Here is a 17,679-nt window from a genome sequence, read left to right on the forward strand (position 1 = left end):
GAATCAACAATGAATCAATAAATCAACAATGCTGAAGACAAGATTTTTTTATTTTAAAAATATCCACTGCTGATACAATACACTTTTACCATATATATTTTGCATAAAGAATTCTTACATAATAGAATTACAATATTAGTTACAATCTGCATATAGAATATTTAACATTTAAACAACCTTCGTAGTGTAAAAACATTAAAACACAAACAAAAATGTTTATTTATATATGTATAGAAAGATATCCACGATGGGTACCAAATGGATACTACAGGCCGATATCTACAGAGAAACAGGCAGGTCGGATGGATGGTGTGAAGTTCAATGCGAGCTCAGCGGGGGTGCTTGAAGTTTGGAACAAAACCATTTGTGTGCTTTGAGTTGGAAGTCCTCTATATTTAACATCAGCAGCCTTGTTAGTCCTCCGCACGCTAGTGCTCACGCGCTGTGGGTCTTTTGATTGGCTGTGGTCAAACCCGATTAGCCTTGGACCCAACACTTGTCTTTGTGGGACTCCGCTGTGGTTTCACAAAGGCCATGGCAGGTCGCTGAAATCCACAGGTCCGCCCAAGCCAGCGTCAGCTTCCAGGAGGCTCATGATAACGGCCATGGCTGCCTCGTCGTTGCTGGGGCTGCTGGATCCTGGTTCTTCCATGATGTCAATACTAAGATGGGAGTTATCACCTGCAGATGGAAACGTGTATTGAGTGTAAATGTGTATGTGAATATTACATATTTGATTTATTAAACCATGTTCTGCATATTTATGCACTCACTCATTAAAGAATTGTTTGAATATGGGTATCCTATTGAATCCGGACCAGGCACGATTCCTGCTGAAGGCAGATCTGGGGTACCACCATTCTGAATCTATGTAAAAAAACACGTTTTAGCATTTCATGTTTGTTTAGCAAGACGGATGTTAATGCCAGGTGTAAGCAGGGTTGTATGATTTATGAAAATGTCACCTTCTTGCCGCCTGGAGAGCAGGTGTCAGGTGGAGGTGTGGTGGTGATGTTCAAAGGACTGGAGCTACAGCTGGAGGGGGAGGAGCCTCGAATCCTGTTAAAAGGAACATCTTTTATAAAACATTTATTTAAATCTGTATTTCGCGAAAACCTGGATGTGCAAGTTGCTCATCGAACCTCTGAATCTCCATCACTTCCTCTGCAATCATGCGTCCAATCTTCCCAGCTCCTGCTCTAGTCCCTCCTGGTATACCAGGAACGATCTGAAGGGCACGTTTCCTTCCACCTGTTATAAACACACGTTTGGTATCAAACCACTAAGATGATGTTAGAACCAAGCATTCTGATGACTTTGCACAGAACTTTGCTGAGCAGTAACATTAAGAGAAACTTTAAACCAGGAGATCAAATAAGTCAAAAGCTAGCAATTTTCCATGAGCGTGGAATCATAAAAAAGCCATCCGGGCATATAAAACCCCTCTTGGATGAACTTAAAGTACATGAAATAATGAAACTATGACGGCCAGGAATTGCAACTCTTTGGCATGAAATCATTAGGTTACTTACGTAACCCCGGTTCTCTGATAACATGAGTGAGGTATCTCACTATGGGAATGCCTTTGGCATGACAGATCCTGGAAGCACCAATAACACCACGTCTGTCAGATGACAGACCAATCGCGAAAGTGATGCGGGAGTCCTGCCTCCCTGCTATATATACCACTGCCGGTGGTCCCCACTTCATTCTCCGCATATCTCTTCTCCATGCAACTGCAAGGAGGGAAGTGTGGTGAGATACCTCACTCATGTTATCAGAGAACCGGGGTTACGCAAGTAATCTAACGTTCTCTTTCATACACTCGCTCGGTATCTCACTATGGGATATAGACAACTCCGGTATTGCAGATATGCTGTCCGAAGCAGGCCTGTCAACCCACATTTTTTTTTACACATTCAGGACGGAAATGCCTCACATATGTCCTGAACTGACACGCCTTTAAGATTCAAGGGACACGCCCTTCACATTCAAGATGGCGCCGCGGATGGCTGCCTCGGTTTGGAGTGCTCTAGTACTTATGTCTTTTTTGTTTGTTTTTCCTGTTTTAAGCTACTCTTCTTTAATCACTTTTACCAGGGACGAATTGCTTAACATTAAGCAATGCCCTTCTATCAATCTTTTCCCTAATTTTGAAAATTCAGACGTCTTACTGGACATTTTACTCGGAGGAGCGGCAGCTCTGTACAAACGCTCTAAAAGACGCAAGCGGGGAAAGCGAGCGGGTGCGCTCGTCAGACTCCGACGACGCGGATTTAGGACCCCGCTGCCGAGTATACACCTGGCGAATGTCCGCTCCCTTACCAACAAAACGGACGAAATACTCTTACTCACCAGGACAAACAAAGATTTTTCCAACTCCGCTGCGCTGTGTTTCACAGAAACATGGCTCAATGACACCATACCGGACAGCGCGTTACATCTGCCGGGTTTTCAGCTGTTCAGAGCGGATCGCATTGCCGAGTCAACAGGGAAGACACGTGGTGGTGGATTATGTTTTTATATAAACGAAGGTTGGTGCAGAGATATAACAACACTGAAGAAGATGTGCTTTTCGTACTTAGAAGCGTTCTCTATCAACTGCAAACCTTTTTATTCGCCACGCGAGTTTTCCTCATTTATTCTCGTGAATGTTTACATTCCTCCACATGCTTGTGCGAGCGCGGCGCTGCAACAGCTGGCGGATTACATCACTGACACGGAGCAGCAACACCCGGATTCTCTTATTATTATTATTGGGGACTTTAACAGAGCAAACCTCTCCCGTGAGCTGCCAAAATACAGGCAGCATATCACATGCCCCACCAGAGACAGCAACATTCTGGATCACTGTTACACCACAATACGGGATGCATACCACTCTGTTCCCAGAGCAGCTCTGGGTCTCTCTGATCATTGCCTGGTTCATCTTCTTCCGACCTACAGACAGAAGCTTAAATCTGCCAAGCCTGTAGCAAGAACAGCAAAGAGATGGAGCAGCGAAACAGAGCAGGCCTTACAAGCCTGTTTCGACTGCACGGATTGGAGTGTCTTTGAAGCTGCAGCCACTGATCTGGATGAGTTAACTGACACAGTGACATCCTACATCAGCTTCTGTGAGGACATGTGTATTCCCACCAGGACTCGCTTAACATACAACAATGACAAACCATGGTTTACAATGAAACTGAGACAGCTTCGTCAGGCCAAAGAAGATGCTTACAGAAGTGGGGACAAAGTCTTGTATAATCAGGCCAAAAACACACTGACAAAGGAGATAAGAGCAGCTAAGAGAAGCTACTCTGAAAAGCTGAAGAACCAGTTTTCAGCCAACGACCCTGCATCAGTGTGGAAAGGCCTGAAAGACATTACCAACTACAAGCCATCATCCCCTCAGTCTATGGGTAATCAACGACTGGCTGACGACCTGAACGACTTCTATTGTCGTTTTGAAATGCAGAGTCTCACCCTTCACACCCGCCCTGACCCTATCTCTGCTATACCATTAACACCTCCTCTTGACATTCAACCTGCACTTAAGATCTGCGAAGAGGATGTTTGCCAGCTTTTCCGCAAACAAAAGATCAGAAAAGCACCAGGCCCAGACAATGTCTCACCCTCCTGCCTGAAAGTCTGTGCGGAGCAGCTGTCGCCCATCTTCACTAATATTTTTAACAGATCTTTGGAGCAGTGTGAAGTCCCTTCATGCTTCAAACGCTCCACCATCATCCCTGTACAGAAGAAACCCAAAATATCTGGACTTAATGACTACAGGCCTGTTGCTTTAACATCTGTGGTCATGAAGTCATTTGAGAGACTTGTACTGGCCCACCTGAAGGACATCACCAGACCACTTCTTGATCCCCTCCAGTTTGCTTACCGAGCAAACAGGTCTGTGGACGATGCAGTAAACATGGGACTGCATTACATCCTACAACACCTAGACAGACCAGGGACTTACGTCAGGATCCTGTTTGTAGACTTCAGCTCGGCCTTCAACACCATAATCCCAGACCTCCTCCTGCCCAAGCTTACCCAGCTCTCTGTGCCAACCTCTACCTGTCAGTGGATTATTAACTTCCTGTCGAACAGGCAGCAGCTAGTGAGGTTGGGAAAATTTAAATCCAGCACATGTACCATCAGCACCGGAGCTCCTCAAGGATGTGTTCTTTCTCCACTGCTATATTCACTCTACACAAACGAATGCACCTCTACAGACCCTTCTGTCAAACTCCTGAAGTTTGCAGATGACACCACAGTCATTGGCCTTATTCAAGACGGTGATGAATCTGCCTACAGAAAGGAGGTTGCTCAGCTGGCTGCCTGGTGTAGTCAAAACAACCTAGAGCTGAATGCATTCAAGACAGTGGAGATGATAGTGGATTTCAGAAGGAACCCTCCATCACTTCCTCCCCTCACCATCCTGGACAGCACTGTGGATACTGTGGAGTCATTCAGGTTCCTGGGCTCCACCATCTCTCAGGACCTGAAGTGGGAGTCCCACATAGACTCCATTGTAAAGAAGGCCCAGCAGAGGTTATACTTCCTCCGTCAATTGAGGAAGTTCAACCTACCACAGGAGCTACTGACCCAGTTCTACTCAGTGGTCATCGAATCTGTTCTGTGCACTTCAATTACTGTTTGGTATGGCTCGGCCACCAAATCAGACCTACGAAGACTACAACGGACAGTTCGTAGTGCTGAGAAAATTATTGGTGCTCCTCTGCCCACACTTCAGGACCTGTACGATTCCAGAGTGAAAAACAGGGCAAGAAAAATCATCATTGACTCCACACACCCAGCACACAAACTCTTTGATCTGCTGCCCTCTGGCCGGCGCTTTAGAGCACCAAACACCAGGACTTCCAGACACAGAAGCAGCTTCTTCCCCCAGGCAATCTCCCTCCTAAACAGATAACTGCTCCTTAAGAGCAATATTCCACTTCCACTACTCCTATAGTGTGCACTATAGTGCCTTATTATATCTACATCTTATGTATACATGTATATAACACTACCTCTACTTACTAAATTATCCATTTGCACAAGTGTACATACAATCTGTTAATATGTTTATTCTACTATATACTACCCTGTACAATGTCTCTTATATGTTATTATCCCCCATTTTCTGTAAAATAGTCTTTATTTTATATATGCACAATTTAGAATGTTTTAGACTTTAAATCGTATTATATTGTATTGTCATTGTGTTGAATGTCTGTACTAGAAGCTTCCAACACCAAAGAAAATTCCTTGTGTGTGCAAGCACACTTGGCAATAAAGCTCTTCTGATTCTGATTCTGATTAAACAGTGCCCATGAAGCAGACATGCCTCTGGTGGAATGAGCTCTCAGTCCATCGGGAGGACGAAGACCCACGCTATTATAACTTAATATAACAGCTTCCACTACCCAGTGTGACAGGCACTGACGTGAAATAGGTTTGCCCTTATAAGACTCAGAACGAAGGCACTAAGGAAGAGTAATCAGTTATTTGTGTCATGGGCTATCCACATAGTGACGCAATGCACGGACAGGGCACAAACAATGAAGCCGTTCGTCTTCTGATGATGAAAAAGGCGGCGGATGAAAAGCCATTAAATGCACTTGCCTACAGGCGAGCGATGACTCGCTCACTTTAGGCACAAAAGTGGGGTTAGTTTTTAGAGTTACTCTCGAGTAATTCGTAGCAAACAGCATGCAGGAGGTATGAACCGACAACGCATGAAGTTCACTAACCCACAGTAAAGCAACCTTTAACGAAAGGAGTTTTAAATCAATACTCTCTATGGGCTCGAAAGGGGGCTGAGATTAAGAACCACAGACAGATCCCACGGCGGAATCATCGGCTTGGAAACCCTGTTCAGACGCCACGCACCTCTCATAAACCTGCATACGAGCGGGTGCTGACCTACAGTTTTTCCGTCAATCCCCACATGACACGCAGCTATCGCGGCAAGGTACACTTTTACCGTAGAAAAAGATCTGCCCTTGTCTAAAAGCTCCTGCGGAAAGCATAACACATCTGCAATTGAGCATAGGAAAGGAACCCTGTGTCTGTGCGTGAACCACTGCTCGAACACGTTCCATTTCCGATCATACGCAGAGCGCGTTGAAGCCGCTCTAGCATTGAAACATATTTATTTTTGTTTTGTGAACACACTTGTGCAAACTTTCTTCCTCTCTTTTGCAAAACCCCATGGGTGGAGAGGGGAGAAACAACATGGAGGGCACTGGGTGAACTGGTGCCAACACTCCAACATGTGACATTTCTTCCACAAAACTTCCTGCCTGGGTCACACCCCGACGCTTCTTCACTGGTGGGGTGGAACAAGACTCCTGGGCTGGAAAGAGGGGCACTACAGGAACTCCGTGAGTGCTGTAGCCTCTCTTCTGACTGAGACAGAACACTGGTTAGGTCACCTGTCTCTTCTTCCCTCCGTGAGGGTGGGCTGGGCTATGTTTCGCTGCTGCTGCCGCAAATGAGGCCTTACCTCTGGGCTGAGGCTGTTTTGAATGAGCCTCCCCCTGCATTAACTGCTGGGGAGGGGGGGTGGGATCCTAGGGATTCTAAACCCTGATTGCCCCCGAACGGGTGGGCTGGGGGGTCCAGCAGTGGATTTCCTGGGAAGGCATGCATCAAAAGCTTCCCCATCCTTTTTCCGAGAGTTGCACTGCTGCCGCATCTTAGCCACTGCAGCCCCACTTTTGGCTCCACTGGGGCATCGAGAAATTCTGCCTTATCCCTCTCTGACAGGCCAGACAGCCCCAGCCACAGGGCTCTTTCGCCCACCACAGCCAAACCCATGCTGCGGCTGCAGCTCTGTACTGCTCCTCGAGATGAGCGTAGGTTGAAGTCTGCAATGACGCAGATCTCCTCCCATAATGCTGGATCGGGCGATCCAGCATCGATTTGCCATCCCATCTCCTCCATGAGCTCCGCTTGGTACTCTGTGAGCAGTCTGGTGGCATTTAAAGCTCTGACAGCCAAAGCAGAGGAGCGGTAAATCTTCTGATAAAGGGAAGCCGACAGCCTTTCTGTCCGACCAGGAAGTGAAGGAGAGGCCGAAGATAGAGCTGCTTGGGGCGATTGGGGTGGAGGTGGCTTGCCACTGACACTTCCACCGGGGGGTTGGACATCCCCAGCTCCTCCATGTTGTGCACATCCAGCCTGGAGAAACCTTTAACAGGCACCCTATGAGAAAAGGGCTTGTCCCAAAAACGCTGCATCTCTGAGACACATGCTGGGACGGCTGGAATCAGCTGCTTAACCGGGGAGGTGCGTGACGGCAGCCTCTTACCATCATAGAGATCTCTCTCAGTGCCCTGACCTTACTGTTGCGATGGCCAGTCGATAGACAGCTTTTCGGTTGCCCTCCTGCACATTTCGATAAGGTCCAGTTCAACTGGCATGGGGAAGGGGGACTCGCCTGACGCACTGCCCCATCTGGCATAAAAATCTGGTGAGATGATGGCATCCTCCTAATCATCTTTCAAATCCTCTTCCAAAAGACGAGCAATCGCCTCATCGTCCTCCTCCTCATCCTCCTCTTTATCCCCCACCAAAGGGTCTGGTTCAAAGAGGGGTGGGAGTTCAGGAGAGATTTCATCCATTAGGTCTCCCCATGTGCACCGCTGCAGAGCACCCTCGTCCAACCCCGCTGGCGGTGCGGAAAGATTCGGGTCCCCTTTCGGCACGGCCGCAACTCGCACTCAGCACTCTACAACCCTCGACAGGAATTTAGAGCAGTGCTGGCAGCACTCGGAATTTGCGAGCGCGTCTGACTCCCAAACACGCTATGCACAAGGGATGCGAGTCCTTGGAAGAAATCATGGACCCGCATGCACACGGGCGCGAGGGACTTTTCCCTTTCACCGTGCCATCGGATGAACCCGCAGTTGCCATGACAGAGACGCGAACACCACTCCAAATAATAATGTGGCTGGATCGGCCGATCCGTATACCACTAAAACAAAAGAAAGAATGTGAAAACCCGCCTCGACGCGCTGGTTCCCACGAAAAGAGAAAACAGCAGAATCCAGAGAGAAAAATTCACCTTGATAGCAAATATTTCCCCTGTAAGATAAAAAAACAGCCGCCTGTTAACGGCTCGTCTACGAACAGTTAAGCGACCGCTCCTTGCGGAAATCTGCTGAGGATAGCTTCCAAATGATCTTCACGGGGAAGAAAACGAGAATGAAGTGGGGACCACCGGCAGTGGTCCCCACATATATAGCAGGGAGGCGGGACTCCCGCATCACTGTCGCAATTGGTCTGTCAACTGACAGACGTGGTGTTATTGGTGCTTCAAGGATCTGTCACGCCAGAGGCGTTCCCATAGTGAGATACCGAGCGAATGTATGAAAGAGAACTAAATGTACAAGAGAAAGTGTTGTTGAATGGTTGGAAACTGATCGTACCATCTCCTGATGTTAAAACGCTGTCCATGCTCTGAGGAGACGAAGCGGTCTGTGAAAAACTAGGGTCTGCTCCTTCAAGCATACTGCCTCTGAATACAAAGATGAATTATTAACATATCTCAAAACAACTTTCCATTTAGTTTATTACACTGAACTAGGGGTGTCGAAATAGACTGGTATTGGCAATTGTGATATTGATAACTGTTATTATTGAAAGTCTACACGTCAATATTGTAAATAATTCAGCAACAGTATTTGGTGAACACTCGTACACAGCAGGCGGTGGTTTTGCACCCATTTAACACAAACATAAAATAACATTCAACAAAAATAAATAGGAATTTGACTGATAGCATTATGAATGTTTTTTAAAAACATGTCAATATCATTATTGCGAATTCTTTGATTGTGAATTTCTTTTAACGATAATGAAAATCTGAAGTTGTGACAGCTCTACACAGACCATCACTATTCTTTATTCAAGATTAAAACACAATATTCAGATCTAGGACATGATTTCATTCACTGGTTACATAAAAATCATTTCAAAGACAAAGTTAGAAATTTAAATGAAATATTAAAACTAAATGTTATTTTTAAAATAACAGGCACTGACGTGTTGACCTTAAAAGACAAAATTGATTTGATCATAATTTATACCAGTGGGCCGGGCCCAAAGACTTCAGTTCCTCTTCTTAACTATGGAAACAGGCTGATTTATCCATTCTGGCTGAACACCAGACACTTCGGGCATTTACACAAACATTTACGACTGTAATGTGATGTGATTTGACACTTACGAAACCACAGTGTTTGTAGAGACTATATATTCCACCTCTTTGGTCCAAGGGTTCATGAAGCTGAACCATCGGCTTCTCAGGGTGATGAAGGAACCGTCCTTTATTTTGAACTTGTAACAGTTTGTATTGATTTTTTCTCTCATCTGTAGCACTACAGTAGGAAAGAAAGCGAGCATTTATTACAAATCTATCATTGACTGGTATCGATATCATAATGGTGACATTTAAGGTCACCATTTAGACATTTAAAGTATTTCGAAATGGCCATTTTAAGACTAAAACGGTGGTTAAAAACCAAAGTAGGGCTGTATTTAATATGATTTTATAATATAATTTGATAATTATGATTTCATTTACAAATCTTAATGCCCAAATAAATAGCAAAATGTTAGATAATATAATTAAAATCCACCCGGTTTTACATGAGCAGCAAAATTAAGAAGAGCAGCAGTATATTAAGAAATGTGAATGTTTGATTGATCATCCAGCTCTAAATAAAAACTTAAATAAACATAAGAAAATGAAGAACCTTGTCTGTGACACTCTGCGAGGTGGCCGATGTCATCCTGATGGAAATACTCGTAAAATGATGTTCCTAGAAGCTCCTGGGGCAAGTACGCAAGGATGGCTGTCGCCCTAAATGCAATCAATGAAACCAATGCATGATAAAACAGACAAGTCTTCACTAAATTTTAGTAGCTTCCCAGAAATACAAACTTATGAGATTCCTTTAAATGTCACAAACAAGGTAACAAGAAAAAAAACGAAACCTTCTTACCTCTGGTCCACGAAAACAAACTTGCCATCGATGGCGTGGCGGGAGACGTATTCTGTGGGTTTGACGCGGATGTCGCCGTTCATGGGCTGTGGGACGATGTGCGGATGCAGACGGCCGATGGCCACCAGACAGCTGAGGTTACAGCCCTCGTTATCAGGTTCATTGTCCTCGTCCAAACCCATCTTGGTGGGCGGCCAACTTTTAAGGTAGCCGGTACTGTGAATAGTGCAGAAACTCTTGCGGTCTGCTGTAGAGATAGAAGTTATAGTAGAATTAATATTCAACTAAACACTTTAGATATTCCAAAAAAATATTAGAAATTATAGTTATTCAGTAACTGTCAAGCATTTAACCCTTCTTTTCTGAGTGCTGAGCTGAGATTTACTACGAGAACAGATGATACCTTTCTTTTTGGAGCATGTTGAGGGAAAATCCTTGTCCTCCATTTTGACAGAGGGACGGTTGCATTTCATTCTACAGAAGAAGGATCGGCGAGCCCCTGAACACAGTCTGGAGGGTCCGGGTGTGATGTCAGTCTTCACTGGAAGACCGGCTTTAAAAAAGAAATAAAAACAAGTCAAAGTATCTGTCAAAAGATTAGATTTTTTTGTGCATCAAAGGAAGAAAAACATACTTTTGGCATCAATGAGTCGTTCTCGTGGAGCTGTATCTGATGACGACAGCTGCTCTTTTACTTTGGCGATGTCTTTCGGATGCAAGTAGTCAAACAAACTCTGACCAATCAGATCATTCTAATGATGTGAAATGAAACAGTCATTCATAACGTCCATTAACACGGTACCGTAAAATAATGGAGATCGTATCAAAACATACCTGAGTGTAATTGAGAATTTTGTAAACGGACTCTGAGACAAAAAGGATCTTTCCACGATCACAACCGACTACAAAGAGAAAGCCATCAGCAGCCTGCAGAAAAACGCAGAGTTTTAAAACAAAACAAGAATTCCCACATGATACAATCTTGAAAGCTTTGAATTGGACATGTTAAACAACACACCCTCAAAATTAAGTGCTTTAATTCATCGTCAGACAAGAATGCTGGTTTGTAGTTTGCTTCCGTGTAAGGGTTTGAAGCCCCTGCGAGAAAGAAAGTACAAGAAAAGCAAGCATTATTTCCACACATGATAAGTTTAATTTTAAACACAGCTTTGACAACTCTTACCTCGTAACGTCTTCATATGTTGGACGGCCATGCGAAGTACAGTGAGTTTGTCTAACTTGCGAGACATGGCGTTACAGGTGGGAACTAAAGATGCCAGCTCATCTATAAAACTGTTCATTTTATCCCTGCGTCTCTTCTCGATCTGACTGTGAGCTTCCCTAAACAAAGATGAGATGAAGTTTATTTAGCTACAATCGTCACATAATGTTTCCACGTGTGAGATATTCGGTCACATACTGATCCCCATGTTGACTTTACCTGGCATTTTTGATCCGGCCCGGTTGGTCGTCTCTGGATTTAGAGGAAAAAATGTTAATAAATTCATTTCAATTATTAAAGCTGGCATTTAATACTGAACATTTTTTTTACCTTCCGAGCGTCTTGTCTTTGTCTGTGTCCATGCTATCGCTGCGGAAGTGAAATTCATGAGGTCAGTGAAATATACAAATGTTTATGACAAACCTTATTATCCTTCTGAGGCGTTAAAGTTAATGATTATTATATTTAATGTATGTTTAACTTTACTTACTCAAATGAAAAGCCATCAATTCTGCACGACAGAAAAAAACGTAATTAGTAAACATTTACAAAGCAATAAAATGCATAACAAATAATGTTATTATTATTAAAACATAAATATAATTTGCTTTTTTATGCTTTTTATTTAATCTAATCTAAGTACACAAAAACCCCAGGACTGTTTTGTTAATAATTATAAATAAATAGTCCAATTTCATTTATGAAACAATTTATTAGCGCTAAGACATCTATAACGCATTGACTCACTGGTATTCGGTGGTGCTGCCCTTTCTCTTGCGGGTGTAATCCATGCCCGAGCTGCCGATAGAACTACTGATGAGATCTGCGGAGCTCTGGGACATGAACTCGTTCATCGTGGAGGATATGTCCATCCTTTGGTCTGCCATTAGATCATCTAAAAAACAACAATAACACTTAATTCACTGATCACGTCTTCATGGCAAATGCCACTGTATGCATTTTTATTTATCTGTGTGTCTGAGGATGAGACACTCACCGCACAGATTCAGTCAAGCAGCTGTGTTCAAAGCATGTACTATATCGGCGAAAGAAACCTGGAAAAAAATCAAAGGAAAAAAACATTACATTAAACCATTTTTTGTTTAAGTTTTGCATTTTTAATGTTTGGATGTACACATAAGCATATAACTACAGTCACAAACTTTCTCTTGCTTTGACCGTTCCAATATGGCAGACACCTTAGATTAACAATAACAACCCATAGAAACAACGGCTAATGAGGCATCTATGTATACATATTATGAGTGAGCTTGGGTGATTCAAACATGTCATTTCTTAAAAACTTACTGACAGTTGATTCGAACACAATTTTTTTTTACAACAAATGCCTTAAAAATTCTCATTACCGTAACCATTTAAACAGTCAATCTCATAGCATGTTTTGCTAAAAAAACAAACAAGCTAAGCCATGATGTCTAAGAAAATTTTTATGACTCATACAGAAGACTTTAATGATGAACGTGAGGCCCGGATGAACATTATATGCCCATCCCTAACTAGAGATTAGCTCCATCTGAACATCCCGTGCCATACATCTGCGAGAGCCTGCGGACTGACTGACCATCCCAGCTCCAGTTTCAGGCAATTCCATCACCATCCAAGAGCAAAGACGGATTACTTGTCACAATAATGCTAAATTTACAATACTTCGTATTTAATGCTAAATTTACGTCACATGACAGCAGTTTGAAGTTATAGCTGCACTCAGTTACATTATGCCATTACTATTTTTCCTGCTTATAACATTCCTCTGTTGTCTGATATCGATCACAAAATAAGACAAAATTCTTACTAATAAGCTCTCCCTATTTTTCATAAACATTTACTCTGTAATTTTGAGGACCTGGCCCTCCCGCCTGAAACTAGTTTCTCCCCAGGTTTTTTCTCCATTCATTTATCGTTGGAGTTTGGGTTCCTCGCCACAGGGCCGTGTTGGCTTGCTCCCAGGGAGACTGCTTTTATTAGATATTATTTATTAGAATGATCATGCTTGTTCTATAAACACCATGCGCTGTGTTTATACCTTTTCTGTGTTTTTCTTATTTTCTCCTGTAAAGCTGCTTTGGAACAATGCACATCGTGTGAAGTACTATATTAATAAAGTTGAATTGAATTAATGAATTATATTTTAAGATAAAATAATATATGTAACATTTTTTTAAATGCAGGAAACTACGTGTATCGGTAATGAGAATGAAAGTCTTGTACACGGCGTGACAAGAGAATTGTAAGCTTTTAGTGAATATTAAGTACTTCTTTTTAAAGTACTGGTACTGGTCGGAGCCGATAGCCTCGTGGACAGTGTTCTGACACATGGCGCAACTGTGCCTCCGGCGACCCGACTTCAAATCCCAGCTCGAGGTCCTGTGCCGAACCCGCACCCATCACTCCACCCTACAATTTCCTGTCAAGAAACTCTACTGTCCTGTCAAATAAAGGCATAAAAGCCCATAAATATAACTTTAAATATAACTTTAAAAAAAGCACTGGTACTGTAGATGTGTTTCTTCACATATAATCAAACTTAATGTAAATATCTTTGTGTGTGTGTGTGTGTGTGTGTGTGTAAACATTCCTTTAAAAATGTTACGGAGGGTGAGAATATGTCACGGATACTTCTTTTTCCCACTATTTCTTCATTTTTGTTATACATGAATATTCTGTCATTTTTTGTCATTAAAGAAGAACATCCAATTGTTTTTTTCAGAATGTTTCAATTTTACTCTGTTTAAATTACAACATATAATGCACAAATCGGGACGCGTTACGGTAATGAGAAATTCAGCAGAAAAATCAATAAAATATATGAATAATTCATATATGTTAAAATTAAGATTTCCGCAAGGTAGAGAACACAATTATGTTTATTATGATCATTTTTTGTGTTACCGAATGATATGTTTTATAATTAAATTCTGTACTCCCATAATGTTTCAGTGGATTGAAAAGAATGATCTGCTTCTTCCGTGCACCCTAGCAACCGCCTCTACAAAACACTGCCCAGTGATGCCCTGCAAAAACAAAGCTAATCCATGAATTATCCACAAAAACCCCTGAATTATATCTTAATACACATCTTTTAATCTCTCCCGAAATCCAAAGTTGCACACTAAACTATAAACACTGAACTAACCCAACTCCACCTCTTGCATCTAACAAAAAATCAACTATCAAGACTGCAATGTTAACTGCCTAAAACAATTGTCCTGTTCTCACAAACTTGGCCTAAAAAACAAAACAAAAATTCCCTCACGCACCTCCACAAATGCTCACACACACACACACAAGGAGAAATGAGGTCCATCATTGACCTTGGCCTGTTGCCAGGCATAGGCCATATTAGATTACAGCATTGCAACTGGCAGGGCCGGAAGACCCCTTTTCATCCATGGTCAATGAAATGGGAGTCCTCGCTATTCAGAGGGGATTTTCTGCAGAACTGAACAGAGCAAGGGTGACCTCTACATTTTATAAAGCGCATCTCTTAAAGTGCTGTTTTTCTGGACAATATAAAAAATACGTGGTTATTATTATTGAACTTTAGATGGAACTGATACACAGCTGACAAACCAGCATCACTCTACCCATCTGAATAATCTATTATTCAGAGACTTTGAACTGGCGATAGAGGGAAAAAGCAAGCAAATGCAAACAAGACTGGAAGACAACAAGAAAAAGAAGTCGAATCATCATTAATCGAATCATCAAAGTTATTTCTTGCAATGCTGAGCTTCACTGGATTATATGGTTAGATGTATTTATTTTACCTGATTTTACTTTTTAACATTTACATTTAGTCATTTAGCAGACGCTTTTCTCCAAAGCGACTTACAAGTTGGGTAAACAATGGAAGCAACTGGGTCAACATTAGGACAACAAAAAGCATAAGTGCAATAAAACCTGTCTCACAAAGCCTACTACAGTTTTAAAAAGATTCATCCTTAGATTTTGTTACAAAAAGACAAACAAAGAATGGATAATTTGGGAGCTGTTATAAGTGGATGAGGGAAGAGACAAGAAACACCCAAAGATGAGTTGGAATGCAGTTACACTTCAGCCATACGCTACACACCCATCTTACAATATGAAAAGAGTAATTCCACATAACTTGTTGGACTTGAAATGACTACTAACAAAAGCTCCATTAGGCATCGCAAAAGTAATATTTACATGCGAGTGCATATTATATACTGTACGTTAGTGTCCAAAGGTTTGTTTAAAGTTGAAAATAACTTTTGACTACATAACAAATGTAGGCAAATTTGTGACACGTCCGATTTCCTATCTTCCACTTTGCTTATTGGTACTCGGCTAAATCTGACTGGGGTGACACAAATGATCAGGTATCTTGTGCATGTTAATGCCAGATTGAGTGCCATGTATATCATATATAGTTAGTTTTTATTAAAAACGCCAAATGTAAACAGAAAAAAGCTAAATGTATGCAGCTCCCTCTGGACTGGAAGCAGGTGGGGTGGGTGCTATACAAATTCTAATGGTTTTATTACAAATGCCATTGTGAGCTATTAGCTGTTTACCATTAAAACCATTACAAAATTCTTTTTAAATATCCATATAGTAGGATTAAATGATGTTGTGCTGGTTCCCATCTGCCACATAACATCTCACCAAAAGAAGCCAACCAGCAGACACCCACAGAAAGCATTATAGTTTCCATTAAAACCAATACAATTCCCATTATAACCATTGAATCCATCACTACTTCTGTGATGGATTCTATCGGTTTTAATATACAGAGACACATATATTTATTCATGTGGCAGACGTTTCATCGATACATTCAGTGAGGTTAGACTCAATACATTTAGATATTAAAATGAATGCATTCCCTGGGAATCGAACCCTTGATCTTGGGGTTGCTGGCACTAAGCTACGCCAGTTATACAGAAAGAAACAGACCGTATGGTCTCAAAGACGACTGGCGTTAACCGCGACGGAAGACAGCGACGAAAAACGTATAGCTAATAGCATTTCACGGCCCCCTAGCATGACGCCTAACGTTACTTGAGCATCTTTTTGTCAATTATACGTTCGACTCAAATGCTATCAGTTATGCATCCAATTAGCATTGAGACACAGCCATAATTTAACAGCCAAGCAACAAAATCTGTGTCACTGTCACAACATGAAAGCATACATCAAAGCAAGAATCCTTTAAAGTGAGCGAGGAACCCACCCACACATCAAAATCGCACTTCAACGCGCTCTATTCTACGATTTTAAAGGGGACGCAGCCCTTTAACCTCATATCGATAGTGGGTGCGGATGTCTGGCAAAGCAGAGCAAATCTTCCGTTCTGTTATAATTTAAGACTTCTGTTTTTGATCAGCCAGACCACGATGCTGTGATGGCAGCTACATAGCCTGGTATCTAACCTGAGATATGTCACTTATGCCCCTCCTATAGTCGCTACGCGAGAGGACAAAAACGCATATAACGTTAATTCATCGATCAGCTAACGTTACACGCGATGTGTAGAGAGAACGTTCAAAAACCAGATCTCCATACTTACCGGAGGAATAACTCAACATCACAGTTTTATTCAGTAATTTGACGTCCCGGTCGGTGAGGAACTGTGACATAAACGAAATCAGTCTCTGACCTACTTTTCTTCCCTTCGTGTGTCGGACCACTAACCTATATTTTTAACAAATAGGATCCTCGGATAAATAAGTGTGCTGCATGTAGCCAATCAGAATAGAGGTTACATTTAGCAGAGGAATGATTGACACGCGTGATAGCCAATCAAACGGGGTTCTCGGGATTCACCGACATGACTGATGATCTCAGAAGGGGTGGTTCTCTTCTCACTCAGTGCTGCCAGCAGTTGCATGTTGGTGCATTGTGGCATGCGGTTGCTCCTTGTTATGCTAAATTAGAGATTGTTTATAATCATTATCTTAACCTAAAGGTCATTTGTTATTTTTGGAAGTGATGACTAAGTGAATGTTGTTTGACTTAAGTTAACGATTGAAATAAACCGTCTTTTGCTGCGCGGACGGAGACAAACTACTAAATACATATTACTACTAAATACATATGATATTTATCGTATCTTTAAACCAGCAAGCGAAAAGAAACATGTCTTAACATCTATATTGTTATTATGATTTAACTGTATTATTTTTTCCCTTGCAGAATCGGTAACAAAAATGTGACTGTTTTAAGAGGCACAAATGAACAAAGTATTATTGCTACAGTTTTTTTCTATTCTTCAGCACTTAAACTTAACTGTATAAGATCAACTGTATAATATGAATAGTCTTTATGTAAGCTTTATAAATACAAACTTATAATCATTGCAATATAAATATATAACGTAGTTTGTTAATATATTATAGATATATGGAAATATATCTGCCAATTTCTTCTGCCCTTTTAGACAAAGATATACGACATGTTTTCCCTTACAAA

The 17,679-nt window shown here is 41.9% G+C and overlaps 1 protein-coding gene across 1 annotated transcript; it reads right to left on the bottom strand.

Annotated features, from left to right (window-relative positions):
- Positions 1–37: 37 nt before the first annotated feature.
- On the bottom strand, positions 38–16,891 carry bmal1a (basic helix-loop-helix ARNT like 1a). Its single transcript, XM_057329900.1, has 19 exons — positions 16,778–16,891; positions 12,221–12,278; positions 11,971–12,118; positions 11,714–11,734; positions 11,554–11,592; positions 11,443–11,475; positions 11,185–11,342; positions 11,020–11,099; positions 10,836–10,928; positions 10,636–10,753; positions 10,405–10,554; positions 10,002–10,248; positions 9,753–9,859; positions 9,224–9,374; positions 8,424–8,512; positions 1,143–1,251; positions 966–1,059; positions 774–867; positions 38–681 (listed from the first exon to the last, which is right to left on the bottom strand). The coding sequence occupies exons 3-19, from the start codon at positions 12,108–12,110 to the stop codon at positions 524–526; spliced, it is 1,881 nt and encodes a 626-aa protein (XP_057185883.1). The 5' UTR covers positions 12,111–12,118; positions 12,221–12,278; positions 16,778–16,891; the 3' UTR covers positions 38–523.
- Positions 16,892–17,679: the final 788 nt, after the last annotated feature.

The sequence above is a fragment of the Triplophysa rosa genome, linkage group LG3, assembly GCF_024868665.1.
Source record: "Triplophysa rosa linkage group LG3, Trosa_1v2, whole genome shotgun sequence".
In the NCBI taxonomy this organism is placed as follows: domain Eukaryota; kingdom Metazoa; phylum Chordata; class Actinopteri; order Cypriniformes; family Nemacheilidae; genus Triplophysa; species Triplophysa rosa.

Bases quoted from the DNA above. Each gene is read 5' to 3' on its own strand.
- bmal1a (XM_057329900.1), bottom strand. From the start codon at position 12,110: ATGGCAGACCAAAGGATGGACATATCCTCCACGATGAACGAGTTCATG. The intron at 11,735-11,970 runs GTGAGTCAATGC...TCTGTCGTGCAG, and splicing joins GGCAGCACCACCGAATACCA to AATTGATGGCTTTTCATTTG. The intron at 868-965 runs GTGACATTTTCA...TTTTTTACATAG, and splicing joins GCTCTCCAGGCGGCAAGAAG to ATTCAGAATGGTGGTACCCC.